The 23,077-nt window shown below is 50.5% G+C and overlaps 6 protein-coding genes across 6 annotated transcripts; 3 read left to right on the forward strand and 3 right to left on the reverse strand.

The window, feature by feature from the left end:
* Positions 1–1,061: 1,061 nt before the first annotated feature.
* On the reverse strand, positions 1,062–2,904 carry Aspvir_002642 (cytochrome P450; the record flags this gene model as incomplete). Its single annotated transcript, XM_043274240.1, has 6 exons — positions 1,062–1,528; positions 1,579–2,181; positions 2,230–2,301; positions 2,361–2,463; positions 2,511–2,627; positions 2,680–2,904. The coding sequence occupies 6 exons, from the start codon at positions 2,902–2,904 to the stop codon at positions 1,062–1,064; spliced, it is 1,587 nt and encodes a 528-aa protein (XP_043130175.1).
* Positions 2,905–4,512: 1,608 nt separating this feature from the next.
* Positions 4,513–4,925, reverse strand: Aspvir_002643 (uncharacterized protein; the record flags this gene model as incomplete). Its single annotated transcript, XM_043274241.1, has 2 exons — positions 4,513–4,829; positions 4,886–4,925. 2 exons carry the CDS (start codon positions 4,923–4,925, stop codon positions 4,513–4,515), a joined length of 357 nt encoding a protein of 118 aa, XP_043130176.1.
* A 2,345-nt stretch (positions 4,926–7,270) lies between these two features.
* On the forward strand, positions 7,271–8,238 carry Aspvir_002644 (putative pyroglutamyl peptidase type I; the record flags this gene model as incomplete). The annotated part of the gene is made up of 2 exons (XM_043274242.1): positions 7,271–7,381; positions 7,471–8,238. 2 exons carry the CDS (start codon positions 7,271–7,273, stop codon positions 8,236–8,238), a joined length of 879 nt encoding a protein of 292 aa, XP_043130177.1.
* Positions 8,239–8,730: 492 nt separating this feature from the next.
* Aspvir_002645 (MOSC domain-containing protein) lies at positions 8,731–9,774 on the forward strand (the record flags this gene model as incomplete). The annotated part of the gene is made up of 1 exon (XM_043274243.1): positions 8,731–9,774. One exon carries the CDS (start codon positions 8,731–8,733, stop codon positions 9,772–9,774), a length of 1,044 nt encoding a protein of 347 aa, XP_043130178.1.
* Positions 9,775–9,844: 70 nt separating this feature from the next.
* Positions 9,845–12,975, reverse strand: Aspvir_002646 (DNA-directed DNA polymerase POL5; the record flags this gene model as incomplete). Its single annotated transcript, XM_043274244.1, has 5 exons — positions 9,845–10,714; positions 10,765–11,067; positions 11,116–11,918; positions 11,975–12,548; positions 12,601–12,975. The coding sequence occupies 5 exons, from the start codon at positions 12,973–12,975 to the stop codon at positions 9,845–9,847; spliced, it is 2,925 nt and encodes a 974-aa protein (XP_043130179.1).
* An 8,062-nt stretch (positions 12,976–21,037) lies between these two features.
* On the forward strand, positions 21,038–22,958 carry nimT (putative tyrosine protein phosphatase MIH1; the record flags this gene model as incomplete). Its single annotated transcript, XM_043274245.1, has 4 exons — positions 21,038–21,291; positions 21,385–21,452; positions 21,524–21,749; positions 21,824–22,958. The coding sequence occupies 4 exons, from the start codon at positions 21,038–21,040 to the stop codon at positions 22,956–22,958; spliced, it is 1,683 nt and encodes a 560-aa protein (XP_043130180.1).
* Between the last annotated feature and the right edge of the window lie 119 nt (positions 22,959–23,077).

The raw sequence follows: 23,077 nt of genomic DNA on the forward strand, positions 1-23,077 counted from the left end.
CTGGTGACTGGGGCGTTTGCTACTGCCAATACCGAGAAGTAGTCTGTCTTTTTGTTCCTGGTTATGGTTCGTGGAGCAACGGACAGTAGTAGCACAAAGTACAGGACCTCAAAGGTTCTCTATTCTGGGAATAAAGATACCCCAACTCCGTACATAGCCTGAATCATGGGCCAGCTAGAGCTAGAGCTAGAGCTAGATCCTGAACTGAATCTATCTGATTTCTTTGTCCCCTCCTAGTCCTAGGCTTATATTAAGGATTTCGGCAAGACCCAGCTCCCTGATCTGCTTAAAGATCCGTGCCCTATATTTCCATGGAACTGCTCGGGACAAACCTAGACTTTCTTTCGCTACGGCTACGGATCTCGTCAGCCATGACCGAAGCATATTGGAGATCATCGATAGTACTCCGTAATAGTTGATTATCCGCCGCCAACCAGTTTGAAATTCATTTCTGCATCGGTACTTATAGAATCGATCTATGCACGATCCTGCTATTGCCCTTGCGTCCACAATCTGCGACTGCGACTGCGCGAGTGACTGCGACTGCATGGGATAAGGCTCGCGCGCGCAATGTACCTCGGCATTGAGTCATGCTGATTGCTGACGGGCTGAAGCCCGACGCTGCAGTGATTCAGGCCCGCATGAAGTCATGGATATGGTCCTAATTGAGTTTGGGATTTTACTTTTATCCGGCCGAGACTGATATTCTAGCTGAGTGGGAACGATAGTCAAGTACAGATTGATCAGAGGCAGTTATGCTGATGGTTGAATGTATGCTAGTACTTGGGTGGCAAAGAATGTTTTCCTTGGTACGTGCGTCTGCTGGGAATCCTTACATGAGATGAGGTGTTGTGATCTCTGCCGAGTCATGAAACAGGTTCCAGGTGCAGTTTCCAACACCCAACACCGCAAGAACATTGAGTGTGGTATGTCGTCGTATGCGGCTTATGTACAGGCTAGTAGGTAGGACATGATATAAGACAAGAATGTGCGCATCGCTATACGTGGTACGGAATACAAGTACACCATACAAATTGTTCTGCTATGCTGGAAGAGCTCCACTAGACTGACGACTGACTATCAGATGGTAATTCGCCCAGCTTCGATAGGTCGATTTCCGGTGTTCGCGCCTTGAAAAGCAGCTTCACAGTTGGGTCGCAGATGATCTCGGCGCCGTGCATGAACGACTGGGGACGGCCCCGGTCCTCTGCGAACTTCCAGTCGTATTTCATCAGCAGATGGACCAGGAGGATTTTAACCTCGTTCGCGGCGAAGAATCGCCCCGGACACGCGTGCATGCCGTGTCCAAAGGCAAAATGCTCGTTGCTCGTCGTGACGAACTGGTACCGGTGCTCATTGCCGGGCTCTTTGCGTTTGTTGTAGAAGCGGTAGCCGTCGAAGGTGCCCGCGTTGGGGTAGATGGATTCATCACTCAAGGTGTGGGTGGAGACGGTGAGCATTGCTCCCTTGGGAATATAGGTGCCATCGGAGAGAGTGATGTCTGCCATCGCGAGACGCTGGAGGACGGCTGGAAGAGTCAGCGCTATGGCCCAGGAGGCCTCAGGTACAATCACTTACCAATGCCGGCAGGGTTTATCCGCTGGGTTTCCTTCATAAAGCTATCCATCAGCTTCAGCTTGGTAAGACTGGTCTTCTTCAGACATCCGTCCTCCTCCACGACGGCAACAATCTCATCCCGGAGGGGTTGGATGTATTCCTGGTAGGCTACCAAGTCGTACATGACGTTCGTCAACAGGTTTGAGGTGGTGTGGATTGCTGCCAGAGAAAGCCCGACCTGGTTTACGGCCATGTCATACGGGCGGCCGGCAGCGACTTCTCTGAACCAGTCGAGGGCATCGTCGGTTCGTGGAGGATCCTCTTCCGGGAGCTTGCCTTGCCGGATCAGTTCTCGTTTTTGGATCTCCTTCTGCACGATCTTCTTCGCAACGCCGATGTGCTTCCTGAGTCTTCGTGTTGACGGCAGAAACCAGTGCACCAGAGGCTGCGTAATCGAGGGCCAGAGTCTGAGATCGCGCGCAGCGTTGAATGCGTCGATAGTGTAGTTGACAGACACATGCAGCCATTCCTTGTCACGGCAGATCTTTTCGCCCAAAAATACAAGGGACGACAATCGGGCAAGTATGTACGGAATCTCCTGAGCGAAGACCAGAGATTGCCACTCTGTTGTCATGTCAGAAAGGGCCAAGGGGGCCTATTGGAAGGACATACCATCGGATTTCGGAGGCAATGTCTCCTTGAGCACAGCCGCGGTCTCTCTGGAAAGAGGGATGGTAAGGCTACCTGCACAGTTGGTCAGTGAGCAAGAGGCCCCTCCGCACGACACAACGAACCTCACGTACCAAGCGTATGAGTTAGCTTTTTGTTGATGACATCCAAGGCGATGCGTTCCTTGTCCAGTCCTTCAAAAGGCTCGAATCCGGGAATCTTGGCGCCAAAGAAGGCCTGCATTGTCAGCACAATCCTCCCTATTGGCAGCTTAAAACTCTCACCTTCTTATTACCCTCGTTGAAGTCCAGATCCGGATGGCTCTTGATCTCATCCATGTACCGCGCGTGCAGGACGATCATGGGAGAGTAAGAGAACATTATTTGAAAGACAGTCCTGCCCTATCCCAATGTCAGCTCCTTGCACATATCGAACAGGACACATTCTCCATACCTGACTGAAGCCTTGCGCAAAGAGGTCTTTCGCGGACGCCACGAAGCGCTCTTTGGCTTTGCTGTTTGAGATTTCCCATCTGCTCCTCCCAACAAGGGGTATGTTCCGGTAGGGAATGCCATCCACAAGCTCCTGATAGAAGTTCGACACAACCACCAAAAGCAAGGCCACAGCGATGCCTTGGACAAAGTACGGACTTTGGAGCAACTCGGAGATCAGCGCCATGTTGATTGCTTTGAGTCTGTGGTGCAACAGGAAATAAAGAAAGAAAATGACCACGCCACTGCTGTGGACAGGTATCTCCGCTGCCTTCCCTGAGCTATATAGGCCCTATACAAGACAAGGATTCCCTATATTTAGACTCACGGGTGTCTGTAGTTCCGTGCGGGGACTCATTGACAGAATACGTCGAATACGAATACGACGTCGGCGTTTAACCGTTGCACTTGCGTGTCTGTGGCGAGATCATAGCGTCGCCTCAGCTTCTGTCTCATCATTAATATCCGGCAGCGGAGTTCTGCCAAATCAGGTGTAGGATATATGCGACCATGACACTAGCTGGGCTGTCGAATGCTTGATGGAAAACCCCGCGGTGTCCGCGCACGAGTTCAATCAGGACGTTTACCCACAATAGGGAAATTCGCTGCTTTAGCTGCAGATTGTTTTCCTGAGCGCGACATTCAAGGTGGGCCACGACTGGACTCGTTAGCTCGAAGACGATGGATCCGCAAGCCATAATTGGCTTATTTTGTCCTCTGGTCGTCGATCCTGAAGTTAAGCGAAGTAACAGCAGTCCAACACGCGATACGATGATGGGCCTTGGTGTCAAAAGTCCAGGTTTCAGATTGGCGGACAAGGGTAGACAAGTAGGTAGTGGACTAGGCGTTTTGATGAGCGTTTTACTCTTTCGAGACTCGCTTCGAACGTGATCCGCTTTCCACAAGCTGGCAACGAGCATGGCAACTGGCAAGCGCTGTCTATCTAGGGCTATTCCACCTCCCAGCGCAGGATCGGACGGTCAGATCTATTCTCAGTAGATAGTTATCTCGTGGTCTCACCTTTGCTGTGGCTTGAGGCTAGACCTATAGCCAAGGTTAGGAAGGAGTCTTTAGACTCAGATCAGGATTCATTCACTTCACTCACTAACACATAGCCTATCATACTACGGAGTATACATGTTGCCTTGGCCTCGGTGAGACTTGCATGTAACAGCAGAAGCTAAATCAGAGACTTCAGAGCCTGCCAGATTCTAGATACACATTAGCCCTGCTGCCCTAATGCGCCCTCCCGCAGTAGAGGGATATCATGCGACCGAAAAATTATCTATCTACCTGTTTGCGAACCTGCAGTGTCTCGGAATCCAGCAGGATGTGAAGTAAACTATAGGGTGTTAAGGCATCCTCAACACTAATCGGATTTCCTTGTTATGTCTAAAGCGGACTTTGGTTGCATCTATGCCGGCACAAGCCCCTCATCAGCGAGTGCGTCTCTTGCAATATCTCAAAGGTCATCAAAACAAAAAGGAATATTTGGGATTGTTCAAGGTTGGGTGAAGCGATGATATCAATCCGACCATTAGTCCGGCTGTCAGGCAGAACATGGCATCAAAAAACGAACAGAGCAAACAAATGACGGTAGGTGACAGGGACATTGCAAGACATGCTACTTCTACTTGCAGGGCTGCAAGAAGATAGATCCGTTGAGATTTACTTGGACTGGGTCACTTATGAACAGCGCCTTGAACCCAAATAGGACCTCAGCAGGCGTGTGCCCGCGGATGCGGACTAGACGGGTGTTAATTGATATAGCAACGTTCAATAGGGCTGATGACCATCATGCTGTGGCTTCTGGATTCCGGTGGCGTTCCCGCCGGAGGGTACGGAGCTTCACTGTATCGGCCATAAGATAGTGTGCCTCGGCGAACGGCGTCAGCAGCATCATGATGCGGACCCCCGTCGTCGTCCGCCACCAAAAATCCGAAAAACAACGGTCGCCCCGGTCAACAGCCTTCGCAATAGCTGCAGCCATGGTGTCTGCCTCATCGTCGGCGGCACGGTAATAATCATCCAGCATCACGCTGAACGACAGATGACACAGTAGGCACTTCACGCGCCAGTCGAGGTGCCCCTGGCCGTCACCGCCAGGGGATGCTTTCCATTATGTGAGAATACATTCGAGGGCCACCCGCTCCCAGAAGCCCGTGTACCAGGTGAGATCGATGTGAGATCGAGTGTGTTGCCGGTCATTCCTAGAGACACTTATCCCGCACTTTGTCAGTAAACAATGAGAAAATGGAGGCTATCAGGACGTACAGGTTCGCAGGACGCATGTCCGGTGCTACACTATCGACACAAAGTGGATATGTATCTTCAATGGAAGAGTCTGTGTCAGTAATGAAAGGTCCGGCGTCATCGACGCCCCAATTCCGGGCAGAAGTTTGAGGCAACACAACAGGTTTGATCATGCCGTCTGACTCCTTCTGGGAGCCAATGTGGACCCCGAACAAATTTAATGACTGAGAATATCGACAGGGGTATGTCTCTGCACACGCCCCAAATTTACTTCCCTTTCTCTGTCCATTTGGCAAAAATGAAGGGGACTGTGTCATTCTGCAGGCATGGCGACTGCGGTACATAGGCCACATCCTGAGGGCAGGTAGCTGTTCCAGACTCCAGTACAGTCTCACCTAACAACGACAGCAGTAGAGAAGTTTTTCCACTGCCGGTTGGGCCTGCCACGACATTGAGGGCATAATGCTTGAAAGAAACTGAGATGTTGTGTAAGCGGAAATCTGCGATTGGTGTTCGCAGGAAAGTTGCGTGGTTGAGCTCCAACGGTCCGTCTGGATGGCGTCTGATCTCGCCTGCTGTGAAAAAAAAAAAAGCGATCGACTCGATGGAGCGACTCCGCACCCTGGGCCGAATAGCTGCTGTACAAATGTCCCTGTTGTTGCTCTGGGCCAATGTATGACAGGTCACTGTCGTCCTGGAGCGCTGTCCATTTGGCGGGGTCATAGTCGTCCTGATCGGTAGGCTCGGGTTCCATGGTGCATGCGAGGATGTATAATGTGGATCAGTAATAGTCCCCTATGAAGGCCCAAGAGAAAACTCGCACGCGGTATTCCAGCCGAACAAATTTAGTGACTGAGAGTATCGACAGTTCAGAATTCCATACATGATCTTGAAAACTCGCGGTCCAAACGTGGTGGTGAACTCACTACCTTAGTCCCTGACCAAAGTAGTAGGAACTTGGACTCATTGAGGGTCATCATGCCTGATGATGAATCAATTATCTCGTTTTGAGACATGGGTGGCTGGTGATGTGTATCTAGCTAGGCATCATTCGCAGCCACAGTGTGTTCATTACCGCGTTATAAGTTTCCTAAAAAGTCAGCCTTGAATACTCGTAGCTCGCCGTTATTATCTCACCGAACGTTACCAGCATCATCGTCGGTCGCGAAGTTAGGGATGGAAGCATGATCAGGACCAGACCCTGATCTCATCCAATTCTGGGAAACAATGAGGGCAATACTTGCCGGGGTAGCTCTCTGCTTCCCTTTTCCCTTTGCAGTACCAGCCTCGCGTGTTCTCTTGGCCATTTTTTGTTGTCGTTTTGGTGTTTCTACTACGTTGTATAGTGTCGATAGTAGATGTAAGCTTTTGTTGCTGTATATGATCAATTGAACCGATTCAGTAGCGTATCTTGTCTTCCTCTGTATTGATCTCTCCGGTAACAGCTATGCTGATTTCATACCACTGGCTCAGGGTACCTAGTCATGGTGCCCATATGGAAGGCATCAATTTTTCCGCTTTGAACGATCTTGTGTTGGATGGAAACCTGGCCAATGTGGGTTGTGGCCCCATGATGAATGTGTCGTTATTCGCAGGTTTGCCTATTTCCTCGATATCCGTGTCGGTGACCCTGTAGACGAGGCCGTCGGGGTGGTTTTGGACGATGGCATTTCCATAATTTGAGTGCATCACACATTAGAGAAGAGAGAGAGCATGGACTAGAAAGCCTAAGAAGGAGATGTAATTTATTTTGGTATTCACTCTCTTACATTGAGTAATGTGAATGCTGATGCTCATCTCTATGACCGCATATTCACTCTTTAAGACTAGGGCTGTTAGTTAATTTTCTGTAAACAGAAGAGTCATGTTAGCACTAGAACAATAGCTTATAGACATTAAGGTGTTCCCTGATCCTTGCAAGAACAACCTGGGATGTCAAGGATAAGAATATCTGTTTAAGATATGACTTCAGATTCAGGCCTCAGGCCAGAACATGGCAACAACAACTAGTGGGAAGGGATCGCGTGATGCCAAGACCCACTTAACTACTTTCGTACGGTATGCGGGGTCCCCGGAGGAAGAGAGAGAGAGAAAGATCCAGCTCCAAGTGGTACATACGACCTTGGAGGTTGTCCCCTCTCGAGAGAGCCAATTTTCATATATCCATGCTGCTCTCATGGGGTTGGACTGAAGCTTTGAATGCTATTTTGCGCCAGAAGAATACGATTTTTTAAGTGTCTTAGTTGACACGTCCTGATCTCCGCTCCATCATTAGCAGTTGGCACCATCTGTGGATCATCATGGGTGACTGCGGACCGGCTGTCCCATCCATCCACACTCAACTTGCGAGGCGACCTTCACTATCTTCTGGGGACTTGGATGAAATCACTGTTCTTGTCACTGGGTTTGGTGTAAGTTTCTGCCGATAGCCTATTTTCCCTCTCACTTCACCCTTTGGTCATGACTCATAAGTGCCAGCTCATACTAACTTGACCACTAGCCTTTTAAGACTAATCTCGTCAATGCCTCGTACCTGATCGCCTCATCCCTTCCTCCTTCGTTCAACTTTACTGTTCCACAAAGCTCATCCGCATCCCCAGATGGACCCACTACGACTCATCGAGTATTCATCCATGTCCATCCGAACCCTATCCCCGTCGCTTATTCCACGGTCCAATCAACCGTGCCTTCCATAATCGATGACTACGCCAAGGCACACGGCGGTCGACGGCCAGATATTGTGATCCACATGGGTATAGCAGCAACGAGACATTACTATTCCGTCGAGACAAAGGCACACCGAGACTCGTATCTCATGTCGGATATCGAAGGGCGATCGGGTTACGAAGCTGGAGAGAAACGATGGAGAGAGCTTGACCTGCCTCCCGTGCTGCAGGCGGGGAGATCCGCCGATCCCTTGTCTGTCTCGGACATTGCAGAACAAATACATGATCAAGTGGTAACTCCATCGTCGCAAGCTGTACAGTCTCCCTGGAACCCGCATCCACCGAACGACAAACTTCTCAATGTATGGAAGTCATTTGCTGAGGGGACCGACGTCCGGGTCTCGGAAGATGCCGGACGTTATCTCTGCGAATTTATCTTCTACACCAGTCTGGCGCATGCCTTTAAACAAGGCCAGGACCGGAACGTCGTATTCTTGCACGTCCCTGGTGCCTATAATGATCAAGCGGTCCAGACCGGGAGGGAGGTTACCATTGCATTAATCAAGGCTCTAATTACATGCTGGGCGGACAGGACGATGTAAAGGCATGGTGATAGGGGACTAGTACATTCATGATTTGCATGACTTATACGCATAGCTTGGATGTTTAGATGACGACCACATCTAGTTTGTTGATCTAATCATTGATAGTTTATAATGAGTAATGTCTCATCTTTGGTAAATCAGCCGAGGCTCACATTACATCCGTTCGAATACTCCAGCTCATCCAAGTAATGTGTACACCATTTGTTCCCTGTCATTACATTTCTGCCATTACAGGACTGTAGTGACCAAAAACAACACGATAGAGCTTCCATATGATTATCAGTATGTTAACGGCCAAGCATGACCTGACACATCAACGATGAGAGCGCATGAAAGGCGGCTGATTCTGGCAGAATACCGAATATTTGCTTATCAATAGAGAGGTAGAGAGAGGTACATGCGAATCGAGATATTTATGCGCAACATAACAACAGAGAGTTGGAAGAACATTGAAGTACCTGACTCACTGACAACAAGACAGTTGAAATGATGGACTTCTCCTTTCCAGTCCTCCCAGTAGCCGTTCTTGGACTGCTCCTCGTGGTCCTCTCCCCGAAAGTCATAAAATGGGCGAGCGCCAACAAATCCAGTCTGCTACAAGCCCTCAGACTCCGAAAAGAGACGAGCAGTGAGATCGTCTCTCTGCGCGTCTACCCCATCAAGTCCTGTCGCGGGTTTGAACTCCCCAAAACCACACTCCGCCTGCACGGCCTAGACCTCGACCGACAATGGATGTTCGTAGACGCAAAAACCCACGAGTTCCTCACCATCCGCCAAATCCCCCAAATGACACTGATCAACACCGCCCTCAGCGAGGACGGTACCTCCCTCCTCCTGAGCATCACCGGGTCCCCAGAGAAGATCCAAATCCCCGCCCGCCCCGACGCCGCCTGGCTAGCGGCACACACGACCCTCTCCCAGGTCAAGATCTGGGACACCGTGACAGACGGGCACGTGTACGGGGACGCCGTCAACGCGCCGTTCGCCAGGTTCCTGCAGCGCGATGTCTGTCTAGTCTGCAAGGGCCCCACGCCGCGCATCCTGCAGGGCAACGGCGACCCGCGCCTGCTGGGCCGGCAGCAGAGCACCTACTTCCCCGACGTGCATCCCGTGCTGATTGGCTCCGAGGCGTCCCTGGCGGAGCTCAACGAGCGGCTCCGCCGGAACGGCGCGGACGCGATTACCGTTGAGCGGTTCCGGGCGAATATCATCGTCCGGGGCACGGTGCCTTGGGCGGAGGATTCGTGGAAGACGGTCCGGATTAGTGGCTGTGGGCGGGAGCCGCTGGACTTGGATGTCGTGGCGCGCTGTGCGCGCTGCCAGGTGCCGAATGTTGATCCCGATACGGCGGAGAAGCATAAGCGGGAGCCGTGGGATACGCTGATGGCGTATCGGCGGGTGGATGAGGGGATGAAGTACAAGCCTTGCTTTGGGATGTTGAGTGCGCCGCGGAGTGAGGGGGTTGTTGAGGTGGGGATGAAGCTGGAGGTGTTGGAGGAGACGACGCAGCACCGGTATATTAAAGGATTTTGAGTAGAATCCACAAATCAAGTATTTTGCATCATATGTACTGTACACTATGTCTATGAAGGTATCTAGATAACTAATTCTTCATCTGCTTACTGGCAGAAACACACCAGTTGTTCCAGTCCGAGAAAAACTGAGGTTGGACATGGCACTTCTTGCTGAGAAGCTGCTCCTTGCGCGTAGCCGCATACACATCCACCACATCCGCGATAGCGTTCTTGTCGTGCGCCACCAGCACCTTGACCACCAACAGGCTCGCCTGGCTGCAGGCCGAAGCATGCGCGGGCGGACCACTATGCGTCGCCTCGGCGTGGATGGACTTCAACAGTTCCCACACCGGCTCGGCAGAGTCCAGAGAAGGGAGGGCGTTGCCCTTGCACAGTTTGGTATACTCGCGGAGCACGCTGTTCGCCTTGTTGGCGAGCTGCTTGACGGTCGATTTGCGGGTGAGACGCAGCAGGGGCAGAAGGAGGTCGAGCGCCAGGACCTTCGAGTGGCATTTCTTGACGTAGATCTCCAGCAGGTCGAGGACGCGGCTCTTGAAGTTGACCATGTTCCCCTTGGCGTCCTTCTTGTCTTTCTTCTGTCCCAGGGCATCCCGGCGCGCGCGGAACACCTTGACCAGCTGCTCGTCGACCTGCTCCATCTCGTCGTCGTTCATGTCCGCGTCGGAGTCCTCGGACTGTTCGTTGAGGTCTTGGTCGGCGCGATGCGTGCCGAGGGCTTCGGCGAGCTTGGCTTCGAAGGCGGCCATCTCTTCTTCGTTTTCGCCTTCGTCAGATGCGGCTTCGTCCTCTTCGTCTTCGTTCTCGTCCGAGTTCTCCTCGTCGATGACTTCGACGTCGCTGTCGTCTTCGTCGACATCCATCATCTCTTCGTCCTCTTCATCATCCTGCTGCTCGAACATTTCTTGCTGGCCAGCTAGACTTTCCTTGGCCTCCAGAATCTGATATTTTGGTTAGCACTGGAACTAGATGTCAAGAGGACTGGACATACAGATACAAGGGACTCCAGGCCGTTCTCGGTGACCTTGTCGGCAAAAGCGCCGAAAACCTGCTCACTCATACGGCGGAAGAGCTGCGACTGCCTGGATGCGAAACTGAGAAGAATTTCCACCAGCGCATCAGAAGCATCGGAGGCCTCGTCGTCTTTTGATTTCTTGTCGCCCAAGAACTTGGTGTAGCAGAAATCGAGCTCGTCAAGCATAGACACGGCATCGGCATCGCCGTTGTACACTTGCAGGATTGTCATCGAGTACAGAAGCTTGAACGCCTCGACGCCGGAGACCTCATTCTTTTCCTGTTCGAGTCAGTAAGAGAAATCTTTCGGAGACCTCATAATACTCACCATTCTGGACAACTTCTTCAAAGACTTGAAAGCGGTCTTGACCGAGTCACGCAGAGTCTCGTCCATGTTGATAATGAACTTGCCATACTCCTCCGACTTGGCGGCGTCGCGGATCTTCCGCACAACAGCGTAGGGAAGGGTAGTCGCATACTTTGGGTTGGCAATAAGACTGTTCAGACAGGAGCTGATCCTGTTTCGGAAAAGCTCCTGGCTCTGTTGAGTCAAGGCTGGCTGAACAGCCACATCGTCCTTGGGCATGAAATAGCCAAACCGCACGAATGTGAACAGAATCTGCTCCAGGACGGTCTGCAAGCCGTCCTGGGACTCCTCGCTGGCCGAAGGTCGGGATCTCACGATGGACAAGAGCAGGCCGGCGAGAGACTGCCGGCTCGCTGCTGCTGCTTTGGCGTCGTCCGTCCCGGGGCTTGCGATGAGCTTCTCAAAGAAAGGCACGATCTGCTTCAGTGCCTCGAAGTTTGCCTCGACAACAATCTTTTCGATCGTTTTCGTCTTGGTGGCCTGGTCAAAGTTGACGGAACCGGCTGAGCCCATGAGCCCGATGACAGAGGCCGCGGCGAATTCGGGATCCTTTGCGACACGGGCTTGAATCGATTTGGCGGCCTTGACGGCCATTCGGTGCAGGTACCGGTCCTCGACGGCGAGCTGGTTCGTCAGACATCTAACGAGATTCTTGGTGAATACAAGAGAAGCCAGCTGCAGGGGGCTTTCATTGATGACTTTGATGAAGACGAGGAAGCCCCAGTACTTGCGTTCCTCCGACGAGGATGATGCGAACAGACCATCTAAATGACTTGTTAGATGCGGTTATCCTGGACGGCGACTGAAACAAAGAACTTACTATCAACGACTTCCTTCCAGAACTCAGCAAAGCTGAGACGAGACGAGTGCTTGGCTGACACGTCAGTAAGCTGCCTGATAATGGCATCCCAAGCAAAGTGCAACTTGGAGCTCCACACTCCAGAGGACTTGGGATTATTCCCCTGGCTTCCCGCCTCGGAGTCTGCAGCCGAGGAATCTTTCATGACCTTGGTAAGCTGGTTCCTCTCCCGTGAATCCAACGGATCATCATGTTTCCAGACTTTGCTGGGGAAGTCAGCCTTGGGGTAGGCTTCCTTGGCCGCAAGCCAGATCGAGACGCCCTCCGGCGTACGAGCGAGATCGTTCGCACAGAGCCGCTCCAGCGCGACTCCCACATACTTAGCACCAGCCTTTTGCGAAGCAAGATCGAAAACGCAGCGGTAGATAATCCACCCGCACTCCTCTCTGATCCACGGCTTCTTCTTCGCTAGATCATACACCAAATCCAAAAGCTCGGTCCACTCAGCCGGCGGCACCTCGCCCTTGAACAGAATCGACGACTTGACAATAGCTTCCGCTCCAAACAGCCGTCCAAAGTGGTGATCTCTTTGTTCCTGCAGATAGATCAGCAAACTAGTCTCTACACGTACGATCAACCCAACCTACCTGGCCCGTCTCGCTCCCCGACGAATTAGACTGCGACTCCCAGATACTCACAACAGCCGGGATAGTAACCTTTGACTCCTCCTCCCTTGGCGCCGCAAAAATCTGCGTCAGGATCTCAGTCAAAGCAATGGAGAAGCCGATCCTCGCAGCCTTGCGGCTGCTGCAGAGCCCGCGGAAAAGTCTCTGCAGGGCCTTTTTGATCTGCTCATCAGTGGGCCTCTTGTCCGGCGTGAACTGCGACACCAGAGCCTGCGCGGCCTTCAGACGGATCTCGTCCTTTTCGTTCGCGAGGTCCTCGTAGATCTCGACTAGTTTGGTGTCGACGTTGAATGGCTCGCGCCGCCGCTTCTTGGAGCCGGCGTGGGTTTGCGCCATGATTGAATTGCCTTTTTTTGTTTTATCACTTGATATGTATGTAATATGGATCACTGGAAACTAGCAGAGCAATTTCAGGGCGGTAGCTGCTGGTTTCGAATGCTGCGATTGGGTGGTGGTGATATGCTGCGACAGCAGAAAATTTATGAGGTTGTATACCATATCGGGTTAGCGCCGTCTGGTGAAGGCAACGGATTGCCGCTTTGGGAGTTTCCTTATAACAGAGGCATACTCTGTATAATTTTGACCGAGTAATCAGACATGATTGTCGCTAGAAGAGGTGATCTTCTCGAGAGATTAATTTTACTACTTCGTTCATGGTGGCGCTGTGGGATTGTTCGCATGAGGATAACTCTAGCGTGAATATATATTTCCGCATCAACGACACCAACACAATATCCAAAGCAACCATCCAACAAGATCAAAGGAGCGGTCTATCTGCCGTCTCCAGATGAATCTCATCTTGAATAGACCACCCACAAATAATCTTATATTCAAATAATGTTATAAACTTGGTAGAGCAGCCCGAGTATCACCAACAAAAGCCATGTCAATACCCTCATCAACATCGCATTTACTTGAAGTGATGTGCTAGCCTTGACTGCGTCTAGCAGATAGCGCCCGCCAAATGGACACATATGTGGTCCCCAATATGGGCTACAGTTATACTAGGCGCTGGAAGTACGCAGCATCCGCTGTCACTGCCCTCACAGTTGCAAGTCTCGCCGTGGGAGAAGTAGCATTATCAGGACTTGTCCTGACTGGGTGAAAGTATAGCAGACGCATGTCTATAAGATTATCTCAAGAGTATACGCTGCAGGTGATCCCACTGAATGGCTGATTCCCAATCAAGAGGAGAGTACCGCTACCGCTACTGCTACCTCCAGAGCCAAACGACGATGGCCACTCCAACGATTGAGACAATCTAGGTCCTACTTAGTTGATCCGCGTTCATATCTGATCCTAGAAGTATGAATCAACCTCTCCGCCAGTTCCAACATCTCCATGGCATTCTCACCAAGTGTAGACAAGTCAGGGTACTAGATACGTACGGAGTACCTGGTATGGCAGACTCCACGCCCCCTTGTTATGTACAGATACTGCGTATGCAGTACTATATCATACGTACGGAGTAAACGCATACAGCAAGTCCTGTCTCCTGCGTTATTGTAGTATGCCCTCCTGGATAAGGACGATGCGAGACACGCCCCTTGCACAGAATCACTAGTGCGATTGAGGACGAACTACTCGGTGATGTTGATGTTCAGCGCAGGTGTCTGTCTTCTGTCTGTCAACTTTACTTTGCAACATTGCGCTAGTCATCTGTGACATACTACCAAAGGCTACAGCTACGGAGCACCTATTTGAGATGTGCGCTTCCTTCATACCGCATAGGTAGTCCGGGGTGAATCCCATTCACGAGTAATCATTCCGAGGCTCAGAGCACGACCGGTACAGGTATTTGGTTGGAACAAGCATATCCCGGAAGAAAATCAGGGACGAGGACTACGACACGGACCGAAATGGTAAGGCACGCGGGAATCTTGGTTCTGACGTGGCAACGGGTAGCTCGAGGAATGTGCATAGTCCGGCCTGAAGCTAGACATGGTATACTCCAGTAGGTATCCCGGTTGTAAGAAGGGAATAAGGGCAGCGATTGATGATGCGATCCCTGTACTCGATTATCGAGGTAATGCATGTTGTAGCGAAGACATAATGCAACGCTTGGATATGGCCTGAATCATCCTCAGAGACAAGGACACCCGATTCTTGCAGGACACAGGGCCCGCGAGCTGAGTATACCAATGGATTGACTAATGCGCTTGTCAATGCTTGAGGACTTTGCCGATGTTCAAGTGCAAGAATGAAACCAACGCTAGATGTAGAAATTCATGACTTTGCCCTTCCATTTCTCCATGCGTTGCTGCAAGGTACGTAACTTTATTCTTGCGGTGAGAGATCAAGGATTTGGCAGAGCGCAAGATATCAAGATTTTATCTACATCCCTGACTTTCAATGGTAGGACGGGAGACTAGTGTTTCCGATATCGTGACTCGGAAGATGCAAGGGACGGTTGTGTCCAGTCTTGTTATCAGCGTGCGCTGATTGTCGATCAGACAGGGACAGACATTGATTCTCACGACGATAACCGAGCTGATTATTCTTCCATCAAGGTTGAGGTCAGGGGTCAAAGGCATCAGCCGTAGGAATATTTTGAAGATTATTTTCGGACGAAAAACATAGATAGGAGCATCAGGACGGTAAATGTACACGTGTCCGGTTGAATCCGTGTTCATGAGGCCCTCATCTCGGTCAGACCCTTGACCAGGGTATTCTAATCCTAACCAGCTCACCGTTCATAACCTGTGCTTTGCACGGTCTGCATCTGATCAATGGCAGCGCTAGTTACCAACCTGCATGCACCGCAGAATCAGTGGTATCGCCAAAGAGCTCGAAGCGCTCAGTGATGACGGTCCAAGTCAGGGTTCTGTACTGGTAACCCCGTATCTACCCCGTGCGTACCTGCCATATCCGTGACGATCTGCCTCCCGCAATGAGGATTGTGCATGAAGATCTCGCATTCCTGAACTGCGGCAGATCCACCGATACGGCCCCTGGAATGCAATATCCTTGCAACCCGGGCGTCCAGAACGGCCGTCGAGATACCGGAATTTTCAAGGGATGCAGTCCATAATCTGAAATAGGGATGGCCCGCAGCTAGGACGAGTGGAGATCAGAGACACTCTTGGACGTGCGTCCTTTGATGCACGAAATGCTCCATCATGGGATGGACAGTGCATGATAGAAATATTGGCTATTGATCTAGTCGCCCTAGAAAGGTCAATAGTATGCGATAAGGAGTTTTTGGATCAGGTACCTGCTTCAAGAGTAGGTCGGCCAGGAAGCTATGGGTGCGTGCTAATGCACTCCACAGTTAAGTATTATTAACTAGATTGCTCGAGGGCTTGAGAAGAGACAAAGGGCATTGGGCGCAGGGCGCAGGCAATGCGGGCACAGAATGTCAAAGACAAAGGTGGGCTGGATAATGCGGGTCTTGGTCAATAGTTCTGCTGATCTCTTGTCAGGGCATTCCAGCAGCCACGGGATTGCGCATAGTTAGTGACTGGATAATCTGTTGGCAGTGATAGACTGATAGTAGGTATGTTATTATTTGACGCCAACGAATCATAGCAATTTCGATATTTTAAGCACGGAGGAAGAATAATTGGCTAGGAGAGCACGTGTGAAAGGGAGAAGGGGTAGTCATCGAGGGGCAGCAAGGAAGGAGGAACTGATGTCATAATGTCATAGCACATTGGGCCGTCTCAATCAAGAAGGAAAGGGCGAGTCGCATGAACTTGGCAAGACGGTCGGTGGTCACTCTTTTCTTAGATCAGATAAGCGGTTCTCTTACAAGGTCGGTAAGAATAGGTACGGTACCTAGTGAGGGATCTGTTTCTTTGTTTACATGACGCGAGACGTGGTAGAGGAAAACAAACAATGACTGTCATCAACTAGAAGATGTGCCAGCGCATAGGTACATGAGCACAAGAGTTTCCCAGTGTGACATCACATCTGATCCCACATGGAGGGGTCTGCAGACAATGTTCATCATTATGATAACACTGGCTGATGGATGGGCCCATAGGATCACTTGAAACTTGAAAGTGGAAATCGGACAACTGGCTACGCCATGAAATTAGAGTAAGGCTGCAGAGGACGAGTCCACAGACAGCCTGTTAGTGGATAAGTGCACGAGTAGTTTGATTTAGCGCGACTGCTCTTGGCCCAATCAGCAGAGGAGGAGGTACAATAACCCCGCACCACTGTCTGAGGCAGCGACAACACTATTCCTTCAGCGCGCCTAGCACCTTAGCAAGCCCCAACACAGCCCAGCCCTCAATGGCCTAGAATACTACCATTGAGCCCAGAGAGCCTCGGAGTTTTCTAGATCCTCGTTCTCTTCGCACATGGTTATATCATGATAGTCAATTCAATTTGTTTTTCAAATGGTGCTCTGACACAACAAAAACCCATCAGGTATCCATCGGCCGTGTATTTGCTATCCATGCGCGCCGGTCTCAGCTGGACTGTCATCAGGATGATGATAATAATCTCGTAAGAGGATCTGAGCAGGTAACTAGCTAAGCTGACTACCTTATTATGATGGTGTCATCGTATGTCGGGCTCCCCGAAGACTCCGATATTTCAGTAGTGGAGCTCTAATCTATTAATGATCTGTCTACAGTGTCTTATTGGACAATGCAACCAAAAAACGCGACACGATTAGGAACCATCAGCTGCGTGTCGGCTGGGATGGATCATTGATGATTTTCCTCGAGTCAGTAGCAGATAACTGTTCTCAACGTTCGTGCACCTTGTCAGATGATGCAGATGACCAAAGATCTGGTCATGACGCAGAGCAAGTTGAGCAACAGCCGCATTCGTACATTGCCATTAATTAATCTTTCAGCTTAGATCCTCCAAGCCACCATCAGACTAGTGCGATGAGGATTGTCGCTGAAACAGAAAGGAGAACCCCGTGTCTCAAGCTTGAGGAGTCTCTTCTGGTCGTCGGATAAGATACGCGACCGATATCAATGCAGCAATCGCACTTTGACTGATTCACAGGCAACAGACGCATTCAGATCGAAAGCTGCGGAGAAGGTGTCCTTCAAGCCGTGGGGATTGTTGGAATCGAGCCGACGCTTTTGTTCGAAGTAAGGCAGATGATTAAACAGGACTGACTACGTCCGAGGGCGCGTTAGTTTGGTCAGATCCCTACTTGGTAAGGTTCAGGTGCCGAGCTAGGCATTATTCTGGGCACAAAGAGAGAAGGACTTAATGTCCTAGACGACCTTGTTATTGCCATCTAATCGCCAAAACAACACTGATCATCGAGCCCATGACTCCATAGCTTTGTTGGCCTTCGTCATCGTCGCGTAAAGGCCCGAGAAGGTAGCTTAGTGGATACAGTAGATAGACATAGACTTAGTGTCACCGTATTATTAGTGTCTCAGACTCTCAGTGAGGCTGTCGGCGTTCATTGATCGTCACCGTGGGGAGCACCTGCGAGGCGGACAAACCCCCACAGCACTTCGATGAATCCCGGAGAAATATTCTCAACTCCTGCGAATCCCAGGCATTTGATGAAAGTTGGCTCGATTGAATATATGGAATACCAGGTTCATAGAAGCACCGCGAAGACTGCAGCACGGGGGACGACCAATAAAAGAATGCCCTTGAGAAACCATTTGGAAGGGATGGTATGCCGAAGAAACCCCTAGTCAAGGATCATAGGAATGTCTGCACACAAGTAAGGGCATTCAAAGGATATCCAAAGCGGGGAAAGTTGCGAGCGCGACAAGGACAATACACAGTAGGCTGGACTATGACGGAAAACCGCTTTGTGCTACTGCTAGCTTGCGGAGGGTGGCTCATTCGCACTAGCAGAATTGCGGGACATTAATCAGAGAGGTGATATCAAAACAAGAATGATCTCAGTCAAGAAGCAAGCGCAGGACTGTAATCAAGGATAGATCACAGAAGGCTATCTGCCCTCATGGGGCCCAACGCAGATGCTGGAGAAGTAGCTAGAAAGTTGGTTGCAGATCCAGAATCCGGAGATGTCAAACGAGTTTGAAGTTATGTGTTGTGTCACTTCCCCTGCATCTCTGAAATGTAGCTAACACACTTCTGGGTTGGCTGTCAGGATATTCATCCTTAAGTCCCATTCTTCGCTGCCCTTTTGCTACCATATTACACAGTACCTGATATCCTTTATTTAGACGAACAAACTGGACAAACTCATGTGATTCCGCATAAGCTCTTTATCCCGACTGAGTGGAGCCGGTGGAGATTTCATTAGTTTCGATCTCTCATTCGGATCACTATTTTCCTTTTCCCTTTCTTTTGGGACATTACGAAACCGAATAAGACGAAAAGAGGGCGAGAGATCGGCCGAATCAATCAATCATGAATTGCTATTTCATAGTCTGTTCCCGATTGTGCCGTGTTCTTTTTACTATCTCTTCGAATCGACGTTTTTCTTTTTCACTTTTTGTTTTAGGGTTTCTTTCAAGGGTCTCCAAAGGCTCAAACTTTGAAACGCTGCAAAGGAGATAAAAAGTATGCTGCTTGGCCTTATCCTAGCATACAACAGGGTGGAAAGAAAACCCCAAGGTAGGTACTGTAGTTACTGTAGTATTATTAGTCAAAGCCTCAAAAGGCAATCTACAGCCACGACTACTAATCAGCGCGGCTGAACCTCTCTACTCCATACAATTGAGCCTCCTGGATAGGGTCTACAGCTTATTATTCCGATTATTGAATTGTAATGCTGTCCAGTCCGACTTCTTACCGACTACTACTTTTATTTGAGACTCGCTGACATCTGTCGGCCTTTGCTCCAAAGCCGCAGCTGTCAACATAGAATAAGAAATGGAAACCTAAGGCTTTCTCAGGCTCCATTATTCTGTCTCCATACCAGTACGCCGACCCAAAGAAATCTTCATACGCCCCATCCAAAGAAAACCACAAAGAATGGATAAGGAAAACGTAGCGAAAAACTAATTCCTTCTGTAACCCGTGAGACACTGCACGACCCATACTTGATACTTCATCCAGCCAGCCCAGATTGGTAGAGACAAAGCGGGCGGCGCAGCAACGACGCTGATAGGCGAAGGGTTGCTGAGCACCCGGTAGCGCTGATAATGGCGGCAAGGGAGTCCCGGCAACGAGGCCCCAGACGCTGGCTACTGGCTGGGTACAGGAGCACCAACTATCTACGTACTAGGTACTTGGTACCTAGACTAATTACCTACAGCTGCAGTGGGGGACGAGGTACAGACAGGTACAGGTACCTCGCTGTCCCATACTGTACGGGTACCTACTTACGTACGGAGTACTCCATAGTTCCATACAGACTGTAACTTGTATGGTACCTGCCCAGCTAAGGTAGACTCCCTCTCGTCATAGGTACTCTCTAGGTACCTCTCTCTCGTGCCTTGCTAGTTGCTAACTACTACTCCCAGTCCCCTACGTAACAAGGTGCAAAGTTGGTCGTAGCCAAGGGTTATCCTCCGAGAAGAACTATATGGAGATTAACCTCACAAGTTAATATATTGGTCTCCTAGATCTTGATTTTATAAGATCCTTCGTGGTCAATTTTCAGAAAAAGAAGACCTTGCAGACTCTTCTCTTCTGTCCTCTGTACAGACCGAAGACATACCTAGATACGGTTCGGAGGTGGTATCTATCTAGCGCTGCGTCGTCGCTTAAGCTCTTTCTTGAGCATCTGGAGATCCCTCCCCACTTTTTCGTTGCCATTGCAACAGGACATCCCTTCAGCTTCACCTTTTTCCAGGTCACACTTCCTTTTTCTTCTCCTTCTCCTCCTCTTTTTCTAAAAGTCGTCGTCTTTCTCTTCGAGTTTAAGACCTCGCCGTCTTCCCTTTTCCCATGGTCACTACGCCTGTGATCCTCTCTCGGCCCCCATCCCGCTTACGGTTCTCGTTTCCTCATCGGTAACTTTGCCCCCCGGCCTACTTAGCGTACCAGAACTACCCTCGCTTTCAGCTGCTGGTTTGCTGCTTATAGGGAGTGGTTTTGCTAACTAATGCCTTGTTGATCATCATAGTCCTCCTTCCCGTCCTCGAATCCTCCTTTATCCTATACCGTGCTCATCGATACCCTGATTGGTCCTACTGCCCTAACCTATCTACGCAACCATGTCCCTCTGAACACTCGCCCTTCGCAGCCCAGGGAAAAGGTTCCGGTCCAGGCCGGTGGATTCGTGGGATTCAGAAAGGCGTTTTCCACGATTTGGGAGGTCTGGAATTCGAGCAGGACAGCAATTGAGGAAAAAAGAACAGAGAGTCGAAGACCGGGTTACAAGGCGTTTGATCATACTTCATCTTGCCGTTGTAGTATATGCCAGGTAGAATAGTCTGCAGCAGCAGCTGTCGTTTGCCGAGGAGATCCCCTTGCGTCCGCTTTTCTACTTCGGTCGATACTACCTTGCAGATCTAGGAGGGAAGGCAAGATTTGTTCCTGGCGAACAATGGAACATTCATCTCCGCTGGCTGCCATGCAGCCCCCGTCCGTGATGTTCGGACACTGCTTTCGTTCGGATGCACCCACATCGTACCCAACCTTTGGTCCAAGGTCCGGGCTTGGCCCGAACAGTTTTAACTTCAAAGACTTGTCCATGAAGAAAGCCTCCGGCGATTACTTTGGCATGAAGCCGGTTCGAGGATCGTCTCCAACGGCTAGTCTGGCAGCGGACCTGTCCCAGAATTTTCACATTGACCAAAGGTTGGCAGATGCCCTTCGCTGTTTGTTCTGTTTTCTTTGTCATGCTTTGTGACTTCTTTGACTTGTGCAAGGGTGTGTGCTGACCAAAAATAGTCCGCAGTTGGCTACGCCCCGACGGTCTTTGTTCTCCTCCAATCTATTTGGACATGGCAGCGGACGTGGTAAGAGATGATATTATTATTCGAAGGCACACTCGTTCGAGTCCCAGTCCTTTGCTCATATTGTTATATAGAAGACGCGATGACCACTCCTCCTCTTCCATCTTCCTCACCAGCTCCCATCATGGAGACCATGGAGATGTCTCCCTTGCCTCACAAGCCGCCGTTCATCGTCACAACGGAAATCGAATTGAACCCACCTACACCAGGAGGTTCTCCTATCGATTCGCCCATGATGTCTTCTGCTCCCAGTCCGCTTCAAGAATCCCCGTTGATGGGCCCAAAGGAGGACAGACAAGAGTAAGAGAATGAAGTCTATATGATGGAGATTGGTGTCAACCATGCGCATGTCTAATTACGTCTCGTGTGTGTAGGAGAAAGCGTCCGAGTTTCTTGAGGCCCAGTCTCGCGAGAACCAAGGCTCAGTCCTTCCAGCTCGGCATGGCCAGACCAGCACCGGAGAGTCAAGCACCGCCGTTCAAGTTCCAGACCCGAGGGGCTAAGACGTCGTTGAGCGCTTCAACGTCTTTGGAGGATATGTTTGGGGAATCGCCGCAGAGAGAAAGGCCGATTATACGGAACAATTCCTCCAGCACTCTCCTGAACAACCCTCGTCTTAGACCACCTCTCGGCAGTGGCAGCAATGGGAGCCATGCCCGTGGAAACGGATCCCCCTCCGCTGCCGCCATTCGCAAGAGCTCTCACCCCTTGATGCGCCCTCGGAAACAATGCAGACGGTCACTGAGCATGTTTGAGCACCCCGAGGATGTGATTGCCGAAAAAGAGGCCAGTTATACTACAAATGCACCACCTCAATCGATCACAGATGTCGATACCACACCCAGCCTACAGCTACCTCACTTCATCCCTGAGGACTCGGCTGACACATTGCCTCGCATCGACAAGACAATCCTCGTGGGTCTCATGGATGGGAAGTACAACGATCGATTCGACCACATTATGGTTGTCGATTGCCGGTTTGAATATGAATACGAGGGCGGCCACATCAACGGAGCCGTCAACTACAACGACAAGGAGTACCTGGCCGCTCAACTTTTTGCGGACCCAAAGCCTCGGACTGCATTGGTTTTACACTGCGAATACTCCGCACATCGGGCACCCATCATGGCCAAATACATCCGTCACCGGGATCGCGCCGTCAACGTAGACCACTATCCACAGCTGACTTACCCGGATATGTACATTTTGGACGGGGGTTACAGCGCCTTCTTTGCTGAGCATCGATCGCTATGCTTCCCCCAGAACTACGTGGAGATGAATGCAAAGGAGCACGAATTTGCCTGCGAACGTGGCCTCGGGAAGGTCAAGCAGAGATCGAAATTGAATCGCGCACAAACATTCGCTTTTGGCCAACATTCACCTCAAATGGAAGACAGCCCCACTGGAAGGTGCCGTAATAACCCAGGCGAACGTATCCGATTCTTGGATTCTCCTTTTGAAGGGACGCCCTCCTCTCGCGGTCCCGGCCGCCGTATGCTGTCGTACTGATTACCACGACCAGCCGATTGGCTTTTGCTTTTGTCCTTTCTTCTTTTGCTGTCCTTGGCGCCATGGTTTGATGATTTGATGTTATTCAAGCGCGGCGCAAAGTTCTTTTGCCAACCTTT

The sequence above is a fragment of the Aspergillus viridinutans genome, assembly GCF_018404265.1.
Source record: "Aspergillus viridinutans IFM 47045 DNA, scaffold_12, whole genome shotgun sequence".
Classification (NCBI taxonomy): Eukaryota; Fungi; Ascomycota; class Eurotiomycetes; order Eurotiales; family Aspergillaceae; genus Aspergillus; species Aspergillus viridinutans.